Source organism: Hydra vulgaris, chromosome 10, assembly GCF_038396675.1.
Source record: "Hydra vulgaris chromosome 10, alternate assembly HydraT2T_AEP".
NCBI lineage: Eukaryota > Metazoa > Cnidaria > Hydrozoa > Anthoathecata > Hydridae > Hydra > Hydra vulgaris.
This window is the reverse complement of record NC_088929.1, coordinates 5,005,529-5,023,693: the sequence shown is the minus strand read 5'-3', so window position 1 is coordinate 5,023,693 and position 18,165 is coordinate 5,005,529. Positions and strand designations below refer to the sequence as shown.

The following is an 18,165-nucleotide window of genomic DNA, read 5'->3' as shown; positions in this document are numbered from 1 at the left end:
ATAAAATTTTGCTTTATAGTTGATGGACCATATTTTGGTATAAAATAGTGCTGCTTTCAATGAAGATAAAACATTAAACTGAGAAAACAACTTTTTCAAACAAGTTTTAAGTTATATGTTTAATTTCTAACCAGTCATATGTCTGCAAACATATTAAAGGTCGAAAAAAATTAGATATTTCAAGTTTAAAATCTGTTTTTTCCATTTTATATGAAAGTTTTTATTAGTATGAGTGTGAAGAACACACAAATTGACATACGACTAGTTAGACTTTTAAAGTTAAACCTCTTAAGGTTTATTTAAAAGTCTAAGCTCAAAATTCAAACATTACTGTGATGTGAGCCATCCCTATTTTATAATGCCATAAAACTATTTAACTAAAATTCCGATCTTTAAATTATCATAGATTAATATATATTTTTTATTTGAATATATATATTTTTTATTTTTTTGTAGAAAATATATATACATATTTTCATACTCCATCGCAAAAGATATGTTAAGTTTTAAACAATATATATAGAGATATTGTTTAAACTTAACATATCTTTTAAAACTTAACATATCATATTGTTTAAAAACAAATGTTGCAGACCGGAAAAAAAATATGTTTGATATCACCGAGAACAAACAATACAAAAAAGTTTAAGAACTTGCATTAACGGCGTTGAGACCCAAGTCATTTTCATTTTATTCTTGTGTTTGTATTATTTTTATTATTATTATTTTAGTAGTTTTATATAATGCTGATAGCTACAAAGCTAATATTGGTAGCTCCAGATCTGTCGTAGTAATATCGGTTGCTAAAGGCTGAAGAATGTGCGTAAATGTACTGAAAAATATTCTGCATTATTTAAGCCTTTTGTACTCCAATTTACAACAAAGTGTTTAACTTTGAAATTTAAAAGAGGTTGAAGTGTGACTTCAGCAGCTTTTATGCAGTTGTCTACAGTGTAGTTTATTTTTTCAATATTTATAAACCAGACGGACGCCTGAAACCGCAGAGAGTTATTCCAGAGATTTGACGCAAAGTATTCATCAATTTTTGCTTCAAAGAATCGAATCTTGCGTTTATTGAAGTATTTATTTATATTATCGTCAGTACAAGAAGCTGCTTTTAGTGTTGCAGTTTTTTCCTGCTGTTCTCTCGCTTAACCGATGTTTCCAACGTTTCACCGTGCCTCAGAAACCTAAAAAAGTGGTTAAAAATATAATTTTTAAATTTTTAAAATTATTTCTTAAAACATTAGAGTTATTGTTTTGATAATGATTTTATTTTTAAAATTATGTATTTTGCTCTTAAATAACTTTATTTCCGGCAATAAATACACTTTTTAAATTAGAAACGAGTTTTGCGGGCAATTTCTCATGCTTTTAATATAAACTTTTAGACCAATAAAAAGCATTTTAAAAAAATTGGAAATAACTTATGTTATTTTATCTCTTAAAACATGGAAAATACTTTTAAAACAGAAAAATTACTAGATAAAAAGTTTTAAAATAAGAAAACAATTTTTTTAGTGGATTTAGAAAAAAGAAATTTAAATTTACCAAAAATTTTTGTATCAACATTAGGGTGCATCGCTTGGTACTATAATTTATGAAAATCACTATTTTTCAAAGCGCGTACTCATTTTCTTATGTAAAATTAAATTTTAATTTGAGTTTCCTTTTAGTGTTTTTTAATTTGAAAACGTTTTGGTAAGGCAATTGACACTTTTAGATACGCAATATATCATTATTTATAGCAATTTTAATTTTTTTAGAAAAGTGCAAATTCTAAATTATTTTATTTTTATACTTATGTCAAAGAGCGTTGTTTTGTCAGAAATTGATTAATTTTTCTTAGTGATAAGAGCATGGGAACACCCTCCCCTTCACAAACCCCCTGAGCCACCTCGGAACAAATGAATTTATGTCATCGTCCCTAATGTAAGGGAAAGAATTTTTAATCTAAAAATTACTCAATCTCATATTTTTTAAATTGCTAAAAGGTTTAAAACTATTTTCAAAACTATTTTTTGTTAAATATTTTATTAAAAAAAGTACTTCTCATTAGAAGCGGTTTTCAAGTTTTACAGGTTAAAGTTTTGAATAAAAAATGAAAGAAATACAAAATGTATAATTTTGTTTTATTTCTTAGTTAAATTATTTCAAGAACATCTTTATTTGATTTAAAGGTAGGAATATCTTCCCTGTGTATCATTCTTGTTCTAACAAATCCATCTCTTCTTTCTTGGCCGTAAACAATGGCAGATGCTTCCGTCACGCTTTTGACGCAGCGTTCTGTTGCTTGAGTGTGAATGCTGAATTTAGGAATTTTCAATGGATTTCAATGAATTTAGAGACCTCCACTTTAGAAAGATTACATGTAAATATTGGTTCATAACAATCTTTTACATTCCAAGAAATTAATTCTTGAAGAATAGTAGCGTCAAGGTTAATTTTTGGAGATATTCTTTTTGGAACAGCAGTGTCTCCAAGCTCATTATTTCCTCTAATTTGTAAAACCTTATCAACACCAAACTTTCTTTCATTTTTATCAGAGCTAGTCAAGAGTGAAACCAGAATACACTCACTATGGCTGTACCAAGCCCCAGTTCGTATATAAGGTGTAATAATATTCGCCACATTGACTGGCATTGTCTTAAGAATTTTAAGTTCAAGCAAAATGTGTCTTGGTCCGTCCTTCAGCAGATGTTTGGAAGAAATTTCAAAATAAAGTTTGAAATACATTTTGACACAAAATTGAACTAATATCTTCAAGATCTTCAGCTCACTGTATTTAAGGTTATGATTTCTTGTTCACAAAAACATCAAAGCCATACCTGTTGTAAGCCAGCGAGAATGAGACAGTGATCCACATTTTAGATTTGCGAGATCCGGAGAAAGTTTTCGTAACTTGATAGCATTTACATATCTGTAACTGGTATAAGCATCAGTAGATAAACTTTTATGTCTTTCTCATCAAGTTTTGGAAGCTCCTCTCCATCTGGCAGGGGTGTAAAATTATAACTTATTGTCATATCATTTACATACTTAAGGTTTTTAAAAACTGATCCTGTAAATCCGTCCTTGCTACTTGTCGGACCATCAAGGGATATAATTAAATGTCGTAGCTTGAGTTCATTTGTATGTTTCTTGCAAATCGCCCAATAGCATTTATGTCCTAACATTTTTTCAAGATGGGCATGAATTCCCCCTGACCATCCTGTGTTGATATTAGTTGAATCTCCACCTATTACTATGCATGACTCAGTTGCATTGTTTTTTCAAGCACATCATAGAGTGCTTCAGCTATTTTTTTGCAGGTTTTTCCGGATGAAAGGCAGGTTCTGGCATGATGTGAGCAAGATAACGTCCAGTTTACTCCCAAGATACACTTATATGCTCCTCTTTTATGACTCTAGGGTGAAGTTTTCCGTATTTATCTGGAATTAACGTTTTGGTCCAGTCTTTTCTTCCATCATAAGCAATTCCAATTATATTTTCGTTACTACATTTATTAGCTTTAATAATTGTATTTTTTTTCATTACATTATTCTTAGCCCTTCGCATTTTATTTGGGTCAACAGAAAGGTATGACATATCAGGAGAAAGATAACCTGCAGCTATAAAATCTTTTATTATACCAGTGATTATAGCAGCCCCACCAAAATTAGAAATGTTATACCTTATTGCAGCTGATGCCACATGTGTTATAGTCATTTTGTTTTGCTTTAGACTTGGTTTTTTTAAGTATCTTGTAACCAGTGATGCAAATTTTCCTAGTTTTTCTTCAAGCAACTTGTCGATCAAAGTTTTTGTTTCGTATTTTAGTTGTGCAGTATTTACATTGTATGCATCATCAGTATCATCAATACCATTTTTGTTTTCTTCATGCAGATTGAAAACAAGTTCAGGATTCTAAATTTTTTAAACATGCAGTTTCTATAATATAATATTATTACTTACCAATATTGGTAAGTAATATTATATATAATAGAATATATAAATTTTAAATTTAAAAAAGTTTAATATATATTAAATATTAAAAAGTTAGTTTTAAAGACTTTCTTAGATTGCGGTAATAAATGTTTTAAAACAATTAAAGAATTATATTCATGCTAATTGAGCTAACCTGAAATTTATTAAACTCATATTTTCTTTCATTTTCTTTTTTTTCTCTTTTTCTTGCAGGTTCTTCCTGAATGTTTTTCCTATTTTCTCTTCTCCGTTGGCGAACAGATTATTTATAATCACATAAACCAATTTGCAGAGTAGAAATCTCTTTCTTTTTAAGCCTCTGATTACGAAGCCAAAGAAGATCAAGTACAGGAACTTTTTGTAATAGAGGGCATGAACAATAAACATGTGCACCTAATTTGCAGTTTTTGGGATCATTGCAAAATGATGCTGCCTCTGTGCATATAATGATTGTATGAGTACATGATATGATATCAAAGAGACTATCAAGCTCATTAGTTATTTTGTTGGTTGCTTCTTTGGATGGTTTTGTGTTTTTTAAAAACCTGGATATTTTAAACCATAGTCTACTTATTTTTTCTGCTAGTGATTTTTCCGAAATTGTAACTGGTGGTTTAAACATACTATTTGCTTTGAACCATTGAGCTGTCACCAGTTTAGCAAGTTCTCGGCTTAGTTCTTTTGTAGCAAAATTACTTTTTCTACATTCAAATTCTATTTCTTTTCTTTCCTAAAAGGTAGATATAGATTTAGTTATTTATCACAAATAATTTATATTAAGTCAATATATATTTTTGATATAATATTTTTTGAAAATATTTTAGAAGTTAAAAAAAATGAATAAAAGCTAACCTTTAGAAGAATACCCATTTGAATTACTGATCTTTTTGTGGGTACCTCCGACAAAACAAACTCTTTACCTTTTCCAACAAAAGTAGACAATTTAGATGCTAAACTATGTCTAGTTTTCACATTCGATGTATAGTTACTCATTGTTAGTACTGTTATTAGAAATAAATTAAAAAATACACATTATTAAAAAATACTTGTGATTAGAGTCTTTTTTATAAAAAACGTTTCTAGTATATAAACAAAGTAAATTTGAATTTTCGGGTTTATAAACTGAATAAAATCCTGCTTCTTTCGTTTCTTTGTTTTGAAAATATCTTTCCTTAACAAAAACATGTATTTAAGATAACAATGTATGTTACAATCGTATTGTAATTTTACAATCGTAGTTTATAAAAGAAAAATGTACATGACTGGGGTTAGAAGAAGACAAAATTAGTCTTTTCATTAAGCCCCGAAAAAGATAAAACATCACCATAAGGTCAAAATAATAACAAAAAAAATTTTTATCACATGGTTTATTTTATTACTTATGTTCAATATGCATAATCGCTGAATATGCACAATACGCATTATAAAAACAAACTTTATGATATTTTGATAACTAGTATTTATTTTTCAAGGGGAGTATTACTCACCTTGAGAATTATACAGTTGTTACAACACATTCTCAAAAAACGGGTAATTATTTACAATAAACTATAAAATGTATAACTAAAAGTCTCAATTGCCTTACCAAAACATTTTCAAATTAAAAAACACAAAAAAGAAACTCAAATTAAAGTTTAATTTTACATAGGAATATCAGTACGCCGTATTATTTTAATCAAAATGATTTTAGCGATGTACCCTAATCAACATCTCACTAATAGTATAGAAAATTAATAAGCAAAATTTTAACTGCACATATTTGCGCATTATGAATGTTTAAAATGTTTAAAATTGTGTGCCATGGGTCTTAAAGTACTTATATCTAATTTGTATTTATTTTAGACCAATATCAAATACGTTCTAGTTAAAGATATCTAAATTTTTTAATTGCATTTTTTGAGAGTCGGGTTTTTTTGAATTAACTAGTTAATCAAAAATACTTGTTTTTATACATAAATATTACATTCCTTGTCCTATTATTTATAAATCTTGAGCTAGAAATATAAAGTAAGCAGAAGTAACGTAAAAAAATTGTTCTGCTATGACACTGAAAATTTGATTATAGAGAAGTATTCTTATTATATAATACCTCCAACTGTACACAAACTCCTGGAACATGGCACTCAGATTTCAGAAAAATTGGAACTGCCAATCGGATTTTATTCAGAAGAGTCTCTAGAAGCTTAAAGAAAGAAATTCACAAAGAAGTTCACAGTGCAAAAATTTCAAGAGTGTATGTGATAACAAATAAGTTCGGACCCTATTGTATCTTCTACGAGCTTCAGGAATTAATAAATCGATAAATATAGGCCGGGTGAATAAAAATGAGTAATTGATTTTACTCAGTAATTGGTCAGCTTTACGTAAATAAAAAACTTTAGCAATTTTCCTTAAGTTTTTATTCACGTAAAGCTGAACAATTACTGAGTAAAAGCAATTGCTCATTTTTATTCACCCGGCCTTCTATTAGCTGTTAGCTAAATGTTTAATGAAGCACAAATAGCTTCTCTAAATAATATTAGAAAGGCTCTTATAAGGGTTAGGGTTAGTACTTCATCAAACATTTTGTATTTTTATTAGTAATATTGACTATTAGTAATACTGAATTTTTCTTAAACCCTCTCATCTTTATTTGCAAGTTTATAGAGCATGTTTTAAAAGATCTTTTTAACCTTTGGTCCGTTTAGTTGATATTTGGTTGGATAATTTTTTGAAATAAGTTTTAGTTAAATTCAACATATTAAATAGAAATTCCTGTCTTAAAATTCGGCATTTATTTAGCATATAGATAATCTTATTCAAATAAATATTATTTTAAATTATAATTGAACGTAGTTATGCAGAAAGCAGCGGGTCTCAATTTCGGTCTAATTAAGATATTGACGTCACCCAATGGAGAAAGGTCAATTCTATTCTCTACTTAAACCAGCCAGGCGGCTTTTATAAAAAAATTCACAGTATTTTCCTCACAAAATATTTGTGTTGTATAAATTTGATTATTCAACATTTAGACTAAAGTACTTTTATCTCAGTTTGAGTGTTTGTGGCCGGCTGCTTTCTGGATTACTACGTTCAATTGTTCCACTTAGTGAGTCGTATTTTAATTATTTTTGCTTAAAAAGGTGTATAATCAAAGCAAGACATTTGGATTTCTTATCTTTACATATTCGCTCATCATAACCCTTAAACAACTTCGATTGAACTTCGAGTAACTTATTCAACCAAGTATGATTTTTTTTTAAATTTGACCAAATAAATAGTGAGCTTTTCCAAATTAAAAACAATATGTTTTTTTAATCATAATTTTTCCCCTTTAAATTGTCATGTTTTAGTCATTTTCCCGTTTATAACAAGTGGTCCACTTATCTTTTTTCTTTTTTTTTTTTTTCATATTTGGCAGATTTGTAATTTCCAAAAATTCTTCACCAAAATTAAAAAAAAAAAAAGTTGATTCACCCAAAATTTATATGCTTCCTCCAGCTAGTAAAATGCCGATTGGAGTAGTCAGATTTAATTTTTAACGTCAAAAATAAATACCAGGACCCAGGAAAACCCTAAAAACATATTAAATATTATGCTTTTTGATATATAAATAATTTTGGCCATTTTTAAGGTTTCTGAGTTACTGTGTGTTTGATGAGAATATAGTGCCAAGCCTTGCCTTACTTACCATTCGTAAATAAACTAGTTTGTTTCCAGTGGTGTAACTAGGGGGAGCACAACCCCGCAAGTCGGGAGGGTCCCGAAGCTTAGAGGGCCCCTTCGGAGATTTTCACGTATTCTTAAAGGAAAAAAGATTATTTTTCTATGATAGGAACTCTATTTTAGAATTATAATTTAAACAGAAATTCTATAATAGATTTAGTTTCAACAGAAGTTCTATTGGAGAATTAAATTTCAATAGAGATTCGATTACAGAATTTAATTTCAATAGCAAATCCATTATAGAACTTCTATTGAATATTAGTGAACTTTAGTGAATATTAACGTTGTCTATTATAGAAATACCGCTGATATAATTTAGTACTTTCGTATTTGTCGATAAAGTCAGGTGATTTTGAAGTGGAAAATTAAGTATAAATTATTAAATATTAATATATTTAGAAGGTAAGTGCTTTTCTTTTTATATGCATTCATGCAAAGCAGTAAAAAACTTATAATTATAATTTTCATTACAATAAGTTGAGTTATCAAAATGTTTAACTAATAGGTAATAAACTAGTTATATTTGTAATATTGGTAATATTTTTTAACTGCTTGTTAAAAAAATCTTGCAATTTTATTCTAGCGATTTAAAATTTCCTTTGTAAATTAATTCCTGAGATCTTGAATTTTTAAATTAAAAAATGTATATAAACGCGATACAGGTTGAACCATGTTTTTGTGTTGAGTACGCTCTAGGTTTTGTTATAGTACGAGGATAGTACGAATTAACCAAGAAACACAAATTATGTGTACATATCTGATATAAAATTAAAAGGGCGAGCTCAAAATACAAACAAAGAATAAATACAAATTAAGTCTATTATTTATTCATAAATATTTAGCTATATAAATTTATATCTATAGGGTTAATACATAGATATAATTGTTCTAATAGAATACTTTTTTACAATAACATGGACTCAAAAAGAACTTATATGAATGGAGCTAGAAAAAGGAAATTAAAAAAGGAGACTGATGATAGATTACGTAGTAACAATAAAAAGATATCCTTATTTTTTTCATCAGTAGAACAGAAATCTAGTGAAGTAGTTGTAGATAAAAAATACCAATGTCGTTACTAGTACTTTTCAAGCAACCCAACAAGAAGAAATGTTATCTGTTTCAATTAACTTAAAACACAATAAAATTTCAAAAGATCATAATGAATCCGTTATAAAAGTGATGCAGATATTTTTGCAAATCCTAACAATCACTACCACTGCAATGCAAGAACAAGAAACAGATCCAGAACCGAATATATTTCAGGAATTAAATACATTAACAACAGATATGGGATATTTTAAAGGAAAATTTCTTGATGATAGTAGAAAAAGATTTATTATTTCCTCTAAAAGATGTGAACTACAAGGACCATTTAAAAAAGATCCTTCACAAAATTGTGGACATTTTTCCACAAATTATTATTATTGTGCATATAAATTTGGTCGAACACAGCAATTTTGGCTCTTTTATTCCAAAATTCTGGACTTAGCATATTGTGAACCATGTTGGGTATTTTCAAATGATAAAAATAACCAATGGCGTTCGGGAGTTCGAGACTGGAAAGGGCTAAGTAAAAAAATAAAAAGTTATGCTTCTTGCCTAAAACATATTGAAGAATGTCAAGTATGCAATCATTGGAAACAAACATGTCACTTAATGAGGATACAGAGACATTAATTCATCATAAAGCTTCATTTTATAAATAAAATAATTAAAATAAAATAAAATAGTTATAAATAAATAAAATCAAGGGACAAAATAAAAAACTTTGAATTTGTTTTTATTTGCGTCATAATGTATCACATATTAACGAATGTAAATTATACTGCCTTACGATAGTATAGCTATTATGAAAATAAAAATTCTGCCATAGAAATAAATAGTTTATGCTATCAAGTATGCATCTCTTAAACATAATTTCAATGTTTGTTCTTATTTATAATTATTTTAAGAAAAGACTCTAGATTGTTTTTTAAATTTATAAAATAAATATTTTTTATATATGAAATCGTGTTATATTAACTCAATATAATAATCAAATATTGGATATTTTATTTGTAAATATACTTTAAAAAAATTTGAAGTGGGAGGGCCCCTTTACTTTTTTGGCGGGGGGGGGGGGCAAATTTATAGTTACGCCACTGTTTGTTTCGTATGTTATTATAACTTTCCTATGTTTCGTATGTTGTAAATAACTAGTAATAAGCTCAAGTAATTGGTTGCGGATTCTATCGAAACACTAATCGAAACACTATCGAAACACTAATCGAAACACTATCGAAACACTAATCGAAACAATATCGAAACACTAATCGAAACACTATCGAAACACTAATCGGCAAATTTAATAATTCTTTTTATCAATCTTACACAAATTTCCTTTTTATTATATTTATACACTAACATTATTTTGAAATGTGGTAAATAAACTTATAGTGAAACATCTAAACTCTCCTCCGAAAAATCAGCAGATTTATTTTTATTTATTGTATTTTTTATTTTAATTGGAGTAATATAGAGATACATTTCTCGGATTATTTTTACGTACACGTTATTATATTGTTGTAATTGGTATTTATTTTATTCATGTCTCGGAGTTATAAGCAACTATATTTTTATATACTTCGTATATTTCGAACTTTATATTTATGATTTAAATTTGTATATCTTTACTGCCAATCAGTGATTGGTTACTTGTAATTACTTTGATTGGTTACTTGTAATTACGTTGTAAAATAGCATGTATATATACATATATATATATAAATATTAAAAAAAGCATTTCAACTAATGTTTATTCAGTCAGAAGAAGTTAGAACGGTGATTGTACCAGTATTAATAAAGTATTGTATCTAGCAGGGCTTTTTATACTGAAAGATAAAATTGTTTTTGGAATACCATACATAAATGGTAAATTACATATTACATAAGTTGCCAGATCTTATTTTTGAAATTGCAGCGTTAAGTTGTCCATCAGTGTAACTCCTTTTTTTATGTTTGCGATTGTGTGAATTTTTCTTTATCGACTAAGATAAAGTAAAAAAGTTGTTAATTTATGTAGGGGACTCATTTATATAAAGAGTAGATGCGTGAAAAAATTTTAAATAAAAAATAAGCTTGAAATAATTACATAACTATATATAAATAGTGTGTTTAATTGCACTTTATTACAGTTTTTCTTCATAATTTTTTTGTGGAACAAGCAAATTCAATTCTGAAAATAGAATCGTCTTTAGCAGAATTTTAAAAAACTACAAATTAAGTTTAGCGCTGAAAGTGCTGGTAAGTTTGCCTTGCTGGTAAGTTTGCCTTCATATCTTACGATAAATTGATAATTCGCGATTGGGATGCAAAAAAAAAGCAATAAGCTTTATAATATTTGTCATTAATTAACGCAATTTTATTTTCATTATTACTATGCATACTTAATTTAAACTGTTTTTAAAAATGGAGGAAAATTTCATATTTAAATCTTCAAATGAAAATGACATCATCGATGATAACGGCACTGATTCAAATTATTTTAGTCACAAAATGCTAGAAAGTCAATACTATTCATTTTCTGAATCATCACAATATTTAAGAAAAACTAAAAACACTTTTTCATTTTTAAATATCAATATTCGAAGTTTAAATAAAAACTTTGAAAATTTAAAAATATTATTGGATACAATTAAACACGATCTTAAAATTATTTGTCTGATAGAAACTTGGTGTAAATGCGGTGAAAAAAATTATGAATTTGAACTAATTAGTTACACATCAATTCATCAAGCACGTGAAGTAAATGCAGGTGGGTGCGTTTGTATTTATATCCGCAATTCAATAAATTTTGTCTTACGTAACGATCTCTGCGTCAATGAAACAGATTGTGAGTCTTTGTACTTTGAATTAGTAAATAATGCAGAAAGACACACAATTATAAATACTACTTATAGACCGCCATCTGGAAACTTAAAAAAATTTATAACTCATTTTAAAATATTTCTAAACAAAATTATAAATAAAAAAAAACATATTTATATGGTCGGAGATTTTAACATCAACCTGATTAACTATGCCTCAAATATTAATGCTAAGAATTTTATAAACACTCTTCAACAAAATAACCTTATCCCAACAATAAAAAAATCTACAAGAATAACAAATAGGTCTTCTACTCTTCATGATAACATCATAACTAACAACTTTCATAATAACCCTCTTTACACAGGTATAATACAGACCAATATTTCGGATCATTTTCCTACATTCTTAGCTACAAATAACCTTTTAATAAACAATATTTCCACAAAATCCACCTTAGTTCGGCGACAGATCAATGAAAACTCCTTAAAAAAAATTAAAAACTGTTTACAAAATTGCGTTGATTGGGATCTAGTACTGCAATTATATGATGCTAATAATGCATATAAATTGTTTCTTAATCAATTTTGCAAACAATATGAAATAGCGTTTCCAGAAATAAAAAAAATTATAAATAATCAGTCGCTCCAAACTCCCTGGATGTCTAAAGGTTTACTAAAATCTTCAAAAAAGAAAGAAAAATTATATAAAATATCTTAAAAAAAAATCTTATAAAAAAGAAATAATTTACAAAAATTATAAAAATATATTTGAAAAAACCAAAAAATACTCAAAAAAACTTTATTATGCTCAGTTATTAGAAAAAACCAAAGGAAACACTAAAAAAATATGGAATGTAATTATGGATTTAATTGGAAAAAATAACTACAACAAAAGCACGCTGCCAAAAATCTTTTAATAAATGGAAAGTTAGTTTATGAAAAATCAATTATAGCTGAAGAACTAAACAACTACTTTGTTAATATTGGCCCAAATTTGGCCTCTAAAACTTCTAATAATTCCATTCCATTCGATTCATACTTAAAAAGCTATGATATATTTATGGATGAAACTGATTTAAAACTGAGTGAGTTGAGAACTGTTTTTAGCAGTCTCAAAAGTAAAAAAAGTGAAGGTTTTGATAAAATTAGTGTCGATATTGTAAAATCAGTATTTGACGTCATTGAACCTTCTTTATTTCACATTTTCAATCTCTCATTAAAGTCAGGTATTGTTCCTGATAAGTTAAAAATTGCCCGTATTACACCAATTTTTAAATCTGGAGATGAGTCAAATATTTTAAATTACAGGCCTATATCAATATTACCATGTTTCTCAAAATTGCTAGAGACAATAATGTATCACAGACTTTATAATCATCTAACTGAGAATGATATGTTGTACTGCAAACAATTTGACTTTAAAAATAAACATTCTACTGAACACGCAGTAGTTGAAATTTCCAATCAAATATCTAACGCCTTAAGTAATGACTGTTTTACATTAGGAGTTTTCATTGATCTGTCCAAAGCTTTTGATACCGTAAATCACTATATTCTAATAACAAAACTCGAAAACTACGGAGTGAAAAAGCTTACTTTGCTTCAAAGATTATCTGACAAACAGAAAGCAATTTTTATACTATGATCAAACAAATACAATTCCATACTCCATAACTTGCGGGGTTCCTCAGGGATCTATCTTTGGACCCCTTTTATTCCTGTTGTACATAAACGACTTATACTTATCAACAAATCTTTTAGACCTAATTTTGTTTGCTGATGATTCTAATCTTTTTTTTTCTCACAGAGATGTTAAATCACTTTTTAAAATAGTTAACGAACAGCTATGTAAAGTTAGTGAGTGGTTTGAAAGTAATAAACTTTCACTAAATGCGGATAAAACAAAATATATACTTTTTCATAAAGTAAGTAAATCTGAAAATATTCCTCTTATATTACCAGATCTTAAAATTAATAACACTTTTATTAAAAGAGAATCATTCATAAATTTTTTAGAAGTAAAATTGGATAAAAATTTACGGTAGTATTCACATATAAATAGTATTGAAAAAAAATCCCAAAATATTGCAATGATGTTTAGGGCTAAACCTTTTCTAAATATATCATCCCTGAAAAAATTGTATTTTGCCTTTATCCATAGTTATTTGTCTTATTGTAATATTGTGTGGGGTAGTACTAACCATACAAAGCTTAAGAAACTTTACAACAAACAAAAACATGCGTGTAGAATAGTATTTGGAGCCGACAGAAGTGTTCCTTGCGAACCACTTCTACGTGTGCTCGGTGTTTTAAATGTGTATAAACTTAATTTACCCAAGTTTTATTATTTATGTTTAAAACAAAAAATGGATTATCTCCAAAAATATTTCAATCTTATTTTAATAAAATTAACCATAAATACTCAACAAAGTTTTCAGATAACAATATTATTGTTTCAAAATATAAATTAAAATTAACTTCCTATTCAATTAAATACCGCGGACCTAATCTGTGGAAAAAGTTTCCAGATATTGACAATAAACAGACTACAGTAGAGCAATTTTAGAACGAATCAAAACGATTATTACTATTCATGGATATATCCAACTTTAAATATTTATTCTAAACGAAAAACAATCATATAAAAAATAAATTTAATTGTATCAGTGATTAATATAAATTAAAACAAAATATTTAAAATAAAAAAAATATATATATATATAAAATATCACTGATGATGTTAATAATTTATCTAGTGATTATATTAATTATGAAATTTCATTTCTTGTTGTCCTCAAGAAATTTTATTTTTTTAACTTTTTTATTTTTTGTTAATATATTTGTTAAACATTTTAGCAATTGTTTTAACACTTCTTAAAAAGAAAAAAAAAAAAAAAAAACTATTTTTTATTTCTAATTATATTAGTTATTTTCGGTTTTCATTTCTATTTGTTATTTTATATATATTTTTACGTTACGTTAATGTAGAATTTATAGCTATTATTATTATTTTTTTTTTTAAATGGGGCTTGGCGATAAGGCTGAATACGCCTTCTTCTTGCTCCAACCAATAGTTTATATAAATGTATTTGCAATGTAAACATTTTTAAACGGCAAAATAAATAATTACAAAAAAAAAAAAAAGTTTTTATTTCCATAACTAGGAGCAGTAGCGCAACTTCAAATTCTGCCCCCCCCCTACCCCAAGATTTTCAAAATACCTGCCTTCCATTTTCTTTACAATTGGATAGACAATAATTTCATGTTTTTGATTATCGACCCACTTTCGAGGTATATGTTTTATATTTTAATGATTTTGATTTATGATATTTAAATTTTATATCATTAATAATTTATTATTATTTTTATTGATTTTATATTTTTATTATATTATCAATTTTATTATACTATTTTTGTTATATTATATATATATATATATATATATATATATATTATATTATTATTGGTTTTATATTTTTCATTATTTACATAAATTTTTGTCAATTACTTTTAATTGTCAAATTTTCATTTGTATCATTAACGGCTTTGTTTTTTGTTGTGTATAAAATAAATAAATACTTCGTGGAATTTTAATTGGAATTTTTTATCACATTCGAAAGTTCAACTGAATTAAAAAATTAAAAACAATGATTGGCTAAAACTTTGAAATTAAAATAAAATAAAAAAGATAGGGATCGTCCATAAATTACACAACGCTAATTTTCAATAATAAACAAACCAAAATGAGATACTAGTTTTCCCGTGCAGAACTTGTGATTGAACCAAATAGAAATAAATTTAAGGCTTCAAAATTAGCCTTATTTTGCCTTGCTCCCCCCCCCCCCCCATCCACAGCAGCGGGCCTTGCGGGTCCATAGTTTTGCTACTGACTAGGAGGGCAGATATTGAATCAAATTTAAAACAATCACATCTCAAATTTAAAACAATCATAGCACGTTATTAATCCCATTTTTATCCAAGCCAAAATTATCTATTTATAGAATTACCTTTTCTATTCAAAAACACCCTAGACCTCATAATTAGTGGCCGATCATATAAGCCACATTAATATTGGTCCTCCTATTGGTAGCGCCCCAAAAAGCCAATTAGCCAAAAACGCTTACAACTCTTCCCGTTTTAATAACTCAAAAATCATTTATAAGAAAGGTAACTACGTCAAATTAAGCATGTCAATTGGGTAAATCTTTTTAAAGATTGTTACGCCGATGAATGCTACCAAATCTTCTGCGACAACTTTATTGAATGCTGCCATGAATTCATTCGGGCAGCCTTTTCTCAGCGAACTTCTCTCGTTAACCAGCAAACCTCCCTCGTTAACTAAACTCAAATAAAACTTTGGTACCTCAACCGCAACAGCAAATAACAAATCGTCAAAGAGTACAATCTCACTCGAAACCTCAACAAAACTGCTTTATGCATTATGATTAGAGAATTCAAACACAAAATAGCCAACGACAAATGGAATCTAAACGTCTCTACGCCTATGTTAACAGTAAACGCGCCGTCAGCAATCAAATAACTTCAATGTGCTCACTCTTTGGGGAAATAAGCAACAACCGAGCATTCATTGCCAATTTACTAAACAATCAGTTCCAGTCAGTATTCACGGTTGAACCGCCAGATCAATCTTTACCATCCCTCATCAAATGCACAACAGCTTTAATCTCCTCCATTATCTTCACTTATGATTCCGTTCAGAAACAGTTATCTGCTCTCAACGCCAACAAATCAACTGGAGGTTACCATATTAGCCCATTTGTGTTTAAAGAATGAGCCATTGTTGCGGCTGCCCCGCTTGCCATTATTTTTCAGTTATCGTTAGATCAAGACGTAGTCTCAAAGTTCTGGCTTTCGGCAAACTGGCAAACAAACAGCAAACGCAAACAAACGGCAAACGCAAACAAACGGCAAACGGAAGGTTCAGTGTGAAGTTCTACGCTCTTCACACTCTTTATCAACAACTTATACAAACATGTTAGCAGTGAAAACATTTGTAAAGTGTACGCAGACAATACTAAAATTCTGAGCGTCGTCAAAACCGCTGATGACAAAGATCTTCTGCAAGCTGATATGAATAGCATTGTAACCTGGACATCGAACCTGGCTGATGTAGCTCAACGTCAAGGAATGCAAGGTTATACATATCAACAAATACAACACATCGCTACAGGCTTACTCAATAAACGAGTATAACGCTAACAGCAGAACAGAACTCTAGTCAATAACATCCGAAAAAGACCTAGGCGTTTAAATTACCAACAACTTAAAGCATGAAAATCAAGCCGAAATTGCCACCGCCAAGACCAATAATGTCCTTGGAATCTTAAAACACACCTTCATCACAAAAACATCATAATATGGAAAAAGCTTTACACAACTATATACGCCCCTTCTCGAATTTTCAGTTACCCCCTGGTACCCATACCTCAAAAAATACATAAATACTATGGTACGCACCCAGCACCGGACTACCTAAGTACCGCACAAAACGAAGCGATTCGGCTACTAGACGAGATATATCAAACTCGAACTCACCTTACTACTTGATAGACGTTTACCTGGTGTCCTCAACCAAAAATACAAAATTAAAAAAAAGAACATTTACTCACTTAACTGGCATGTTGCTTTACATAGCAACCCAAAAAGCTACGGTTATTGCAAGCATTTTCGATATGAAATGGACTACAACTACCTCGTTTAATTCAACTTTTTTAACAAATTCGTCGCTCACCCATGGAACGCTCTACTAAACGAAGTTGTTAGTGCTATTAGAGTCATTTTCTCATTCCGTCAATTCCGTTACTGAAATTTTGTCCTACAGCAACAAAAACGCAATTCTTGTACAATTAACATAAAAAACAACACCGTGGGTAGTAATACTTATCGTTTACATAAACTAGCATTTTATTGGATATTTCCAACTAAAATTTAAAATTTTGTGTGCACAATTGTTAATCAAAAATGTCCACTCCGTAGATGTCCTGCATCTAGGACTATATTGTTATACTCAATAATTTTTTTCTTTTGTATTAAGGCTAATCGGGAACATAATTTGGTGCTTTAGACATGCTAATATATGGTATCTTAATACATGTATTAATTTACACCTTATCCTGTTGTAGCTCTTGTGAAAAACTTGCGGTCCCCACATTTTTTTTCCACTCCGTTATTACATTCTAAAATAGTCACAGGTTTGTAGTTTTTACTTATTTACTAATTAAAATAATGAAAAAAAGTCCAGTTCTATGGAATTTATTAACATTTAAAGTTATATCGTGCTGCAAGCATTATTTATATAAAAATGAGAGCCTAATTACCTCATTTTAAAAATGATATTCTTATTCGAAGTCTATTCCGTAACGTTTTTTTATTCCGTAAAATTACAAATTTTTATATGGCGTATTTTAGTACTCTTTAAATCTTTTAGACAATATAGCAATAAAAGATTTTAAAGATGTTTTCCAATGAGTAATAATGAGATATTATTGATTATGTATAACTATGTCTGCTCCGTTACTGTCAACTCCGTGATTTCCTCTTAATAACGGAGTTGACAGCAACATAACGGAGCTGACATCATGAAGATAAAAAAAATCAAAAGCTTTAAACTAAGCTATTTTCT

The 18,165-nt window shown here is 28.4% G+C and overlaps 1 protein-coding gene across 1 annotated transcript; it reads left to right on the top strand.

Annotated features, from left to right (window-relative positions):
* Window positions 1–12,582: 12,582 nt before the first annotated feature.
* Window positions 12,583–13,167, top strand: LOC136086075 (uncharacterized). The gene has a single exon (XM_065808343.1). It carries the CDS (start codon window positions 12,583–12,585, stop codon window positions 13,165–13,167), a length of 585 nt encoding a protein of 194 aa, XP_065664415.1.
* The last annotated feature ends 4,998 nt before the right edge of the window (window positions 13,168–18,165 follow it).

Coding starts and splice junctions, on each gene's coding strand:
- LOC136086075 (XM_065808343.1), top strand. CDS start 12,583: ATGGATGAAACTGATTTAAAACTGAGTGAGTTGAGAACTGTTTTTAGC.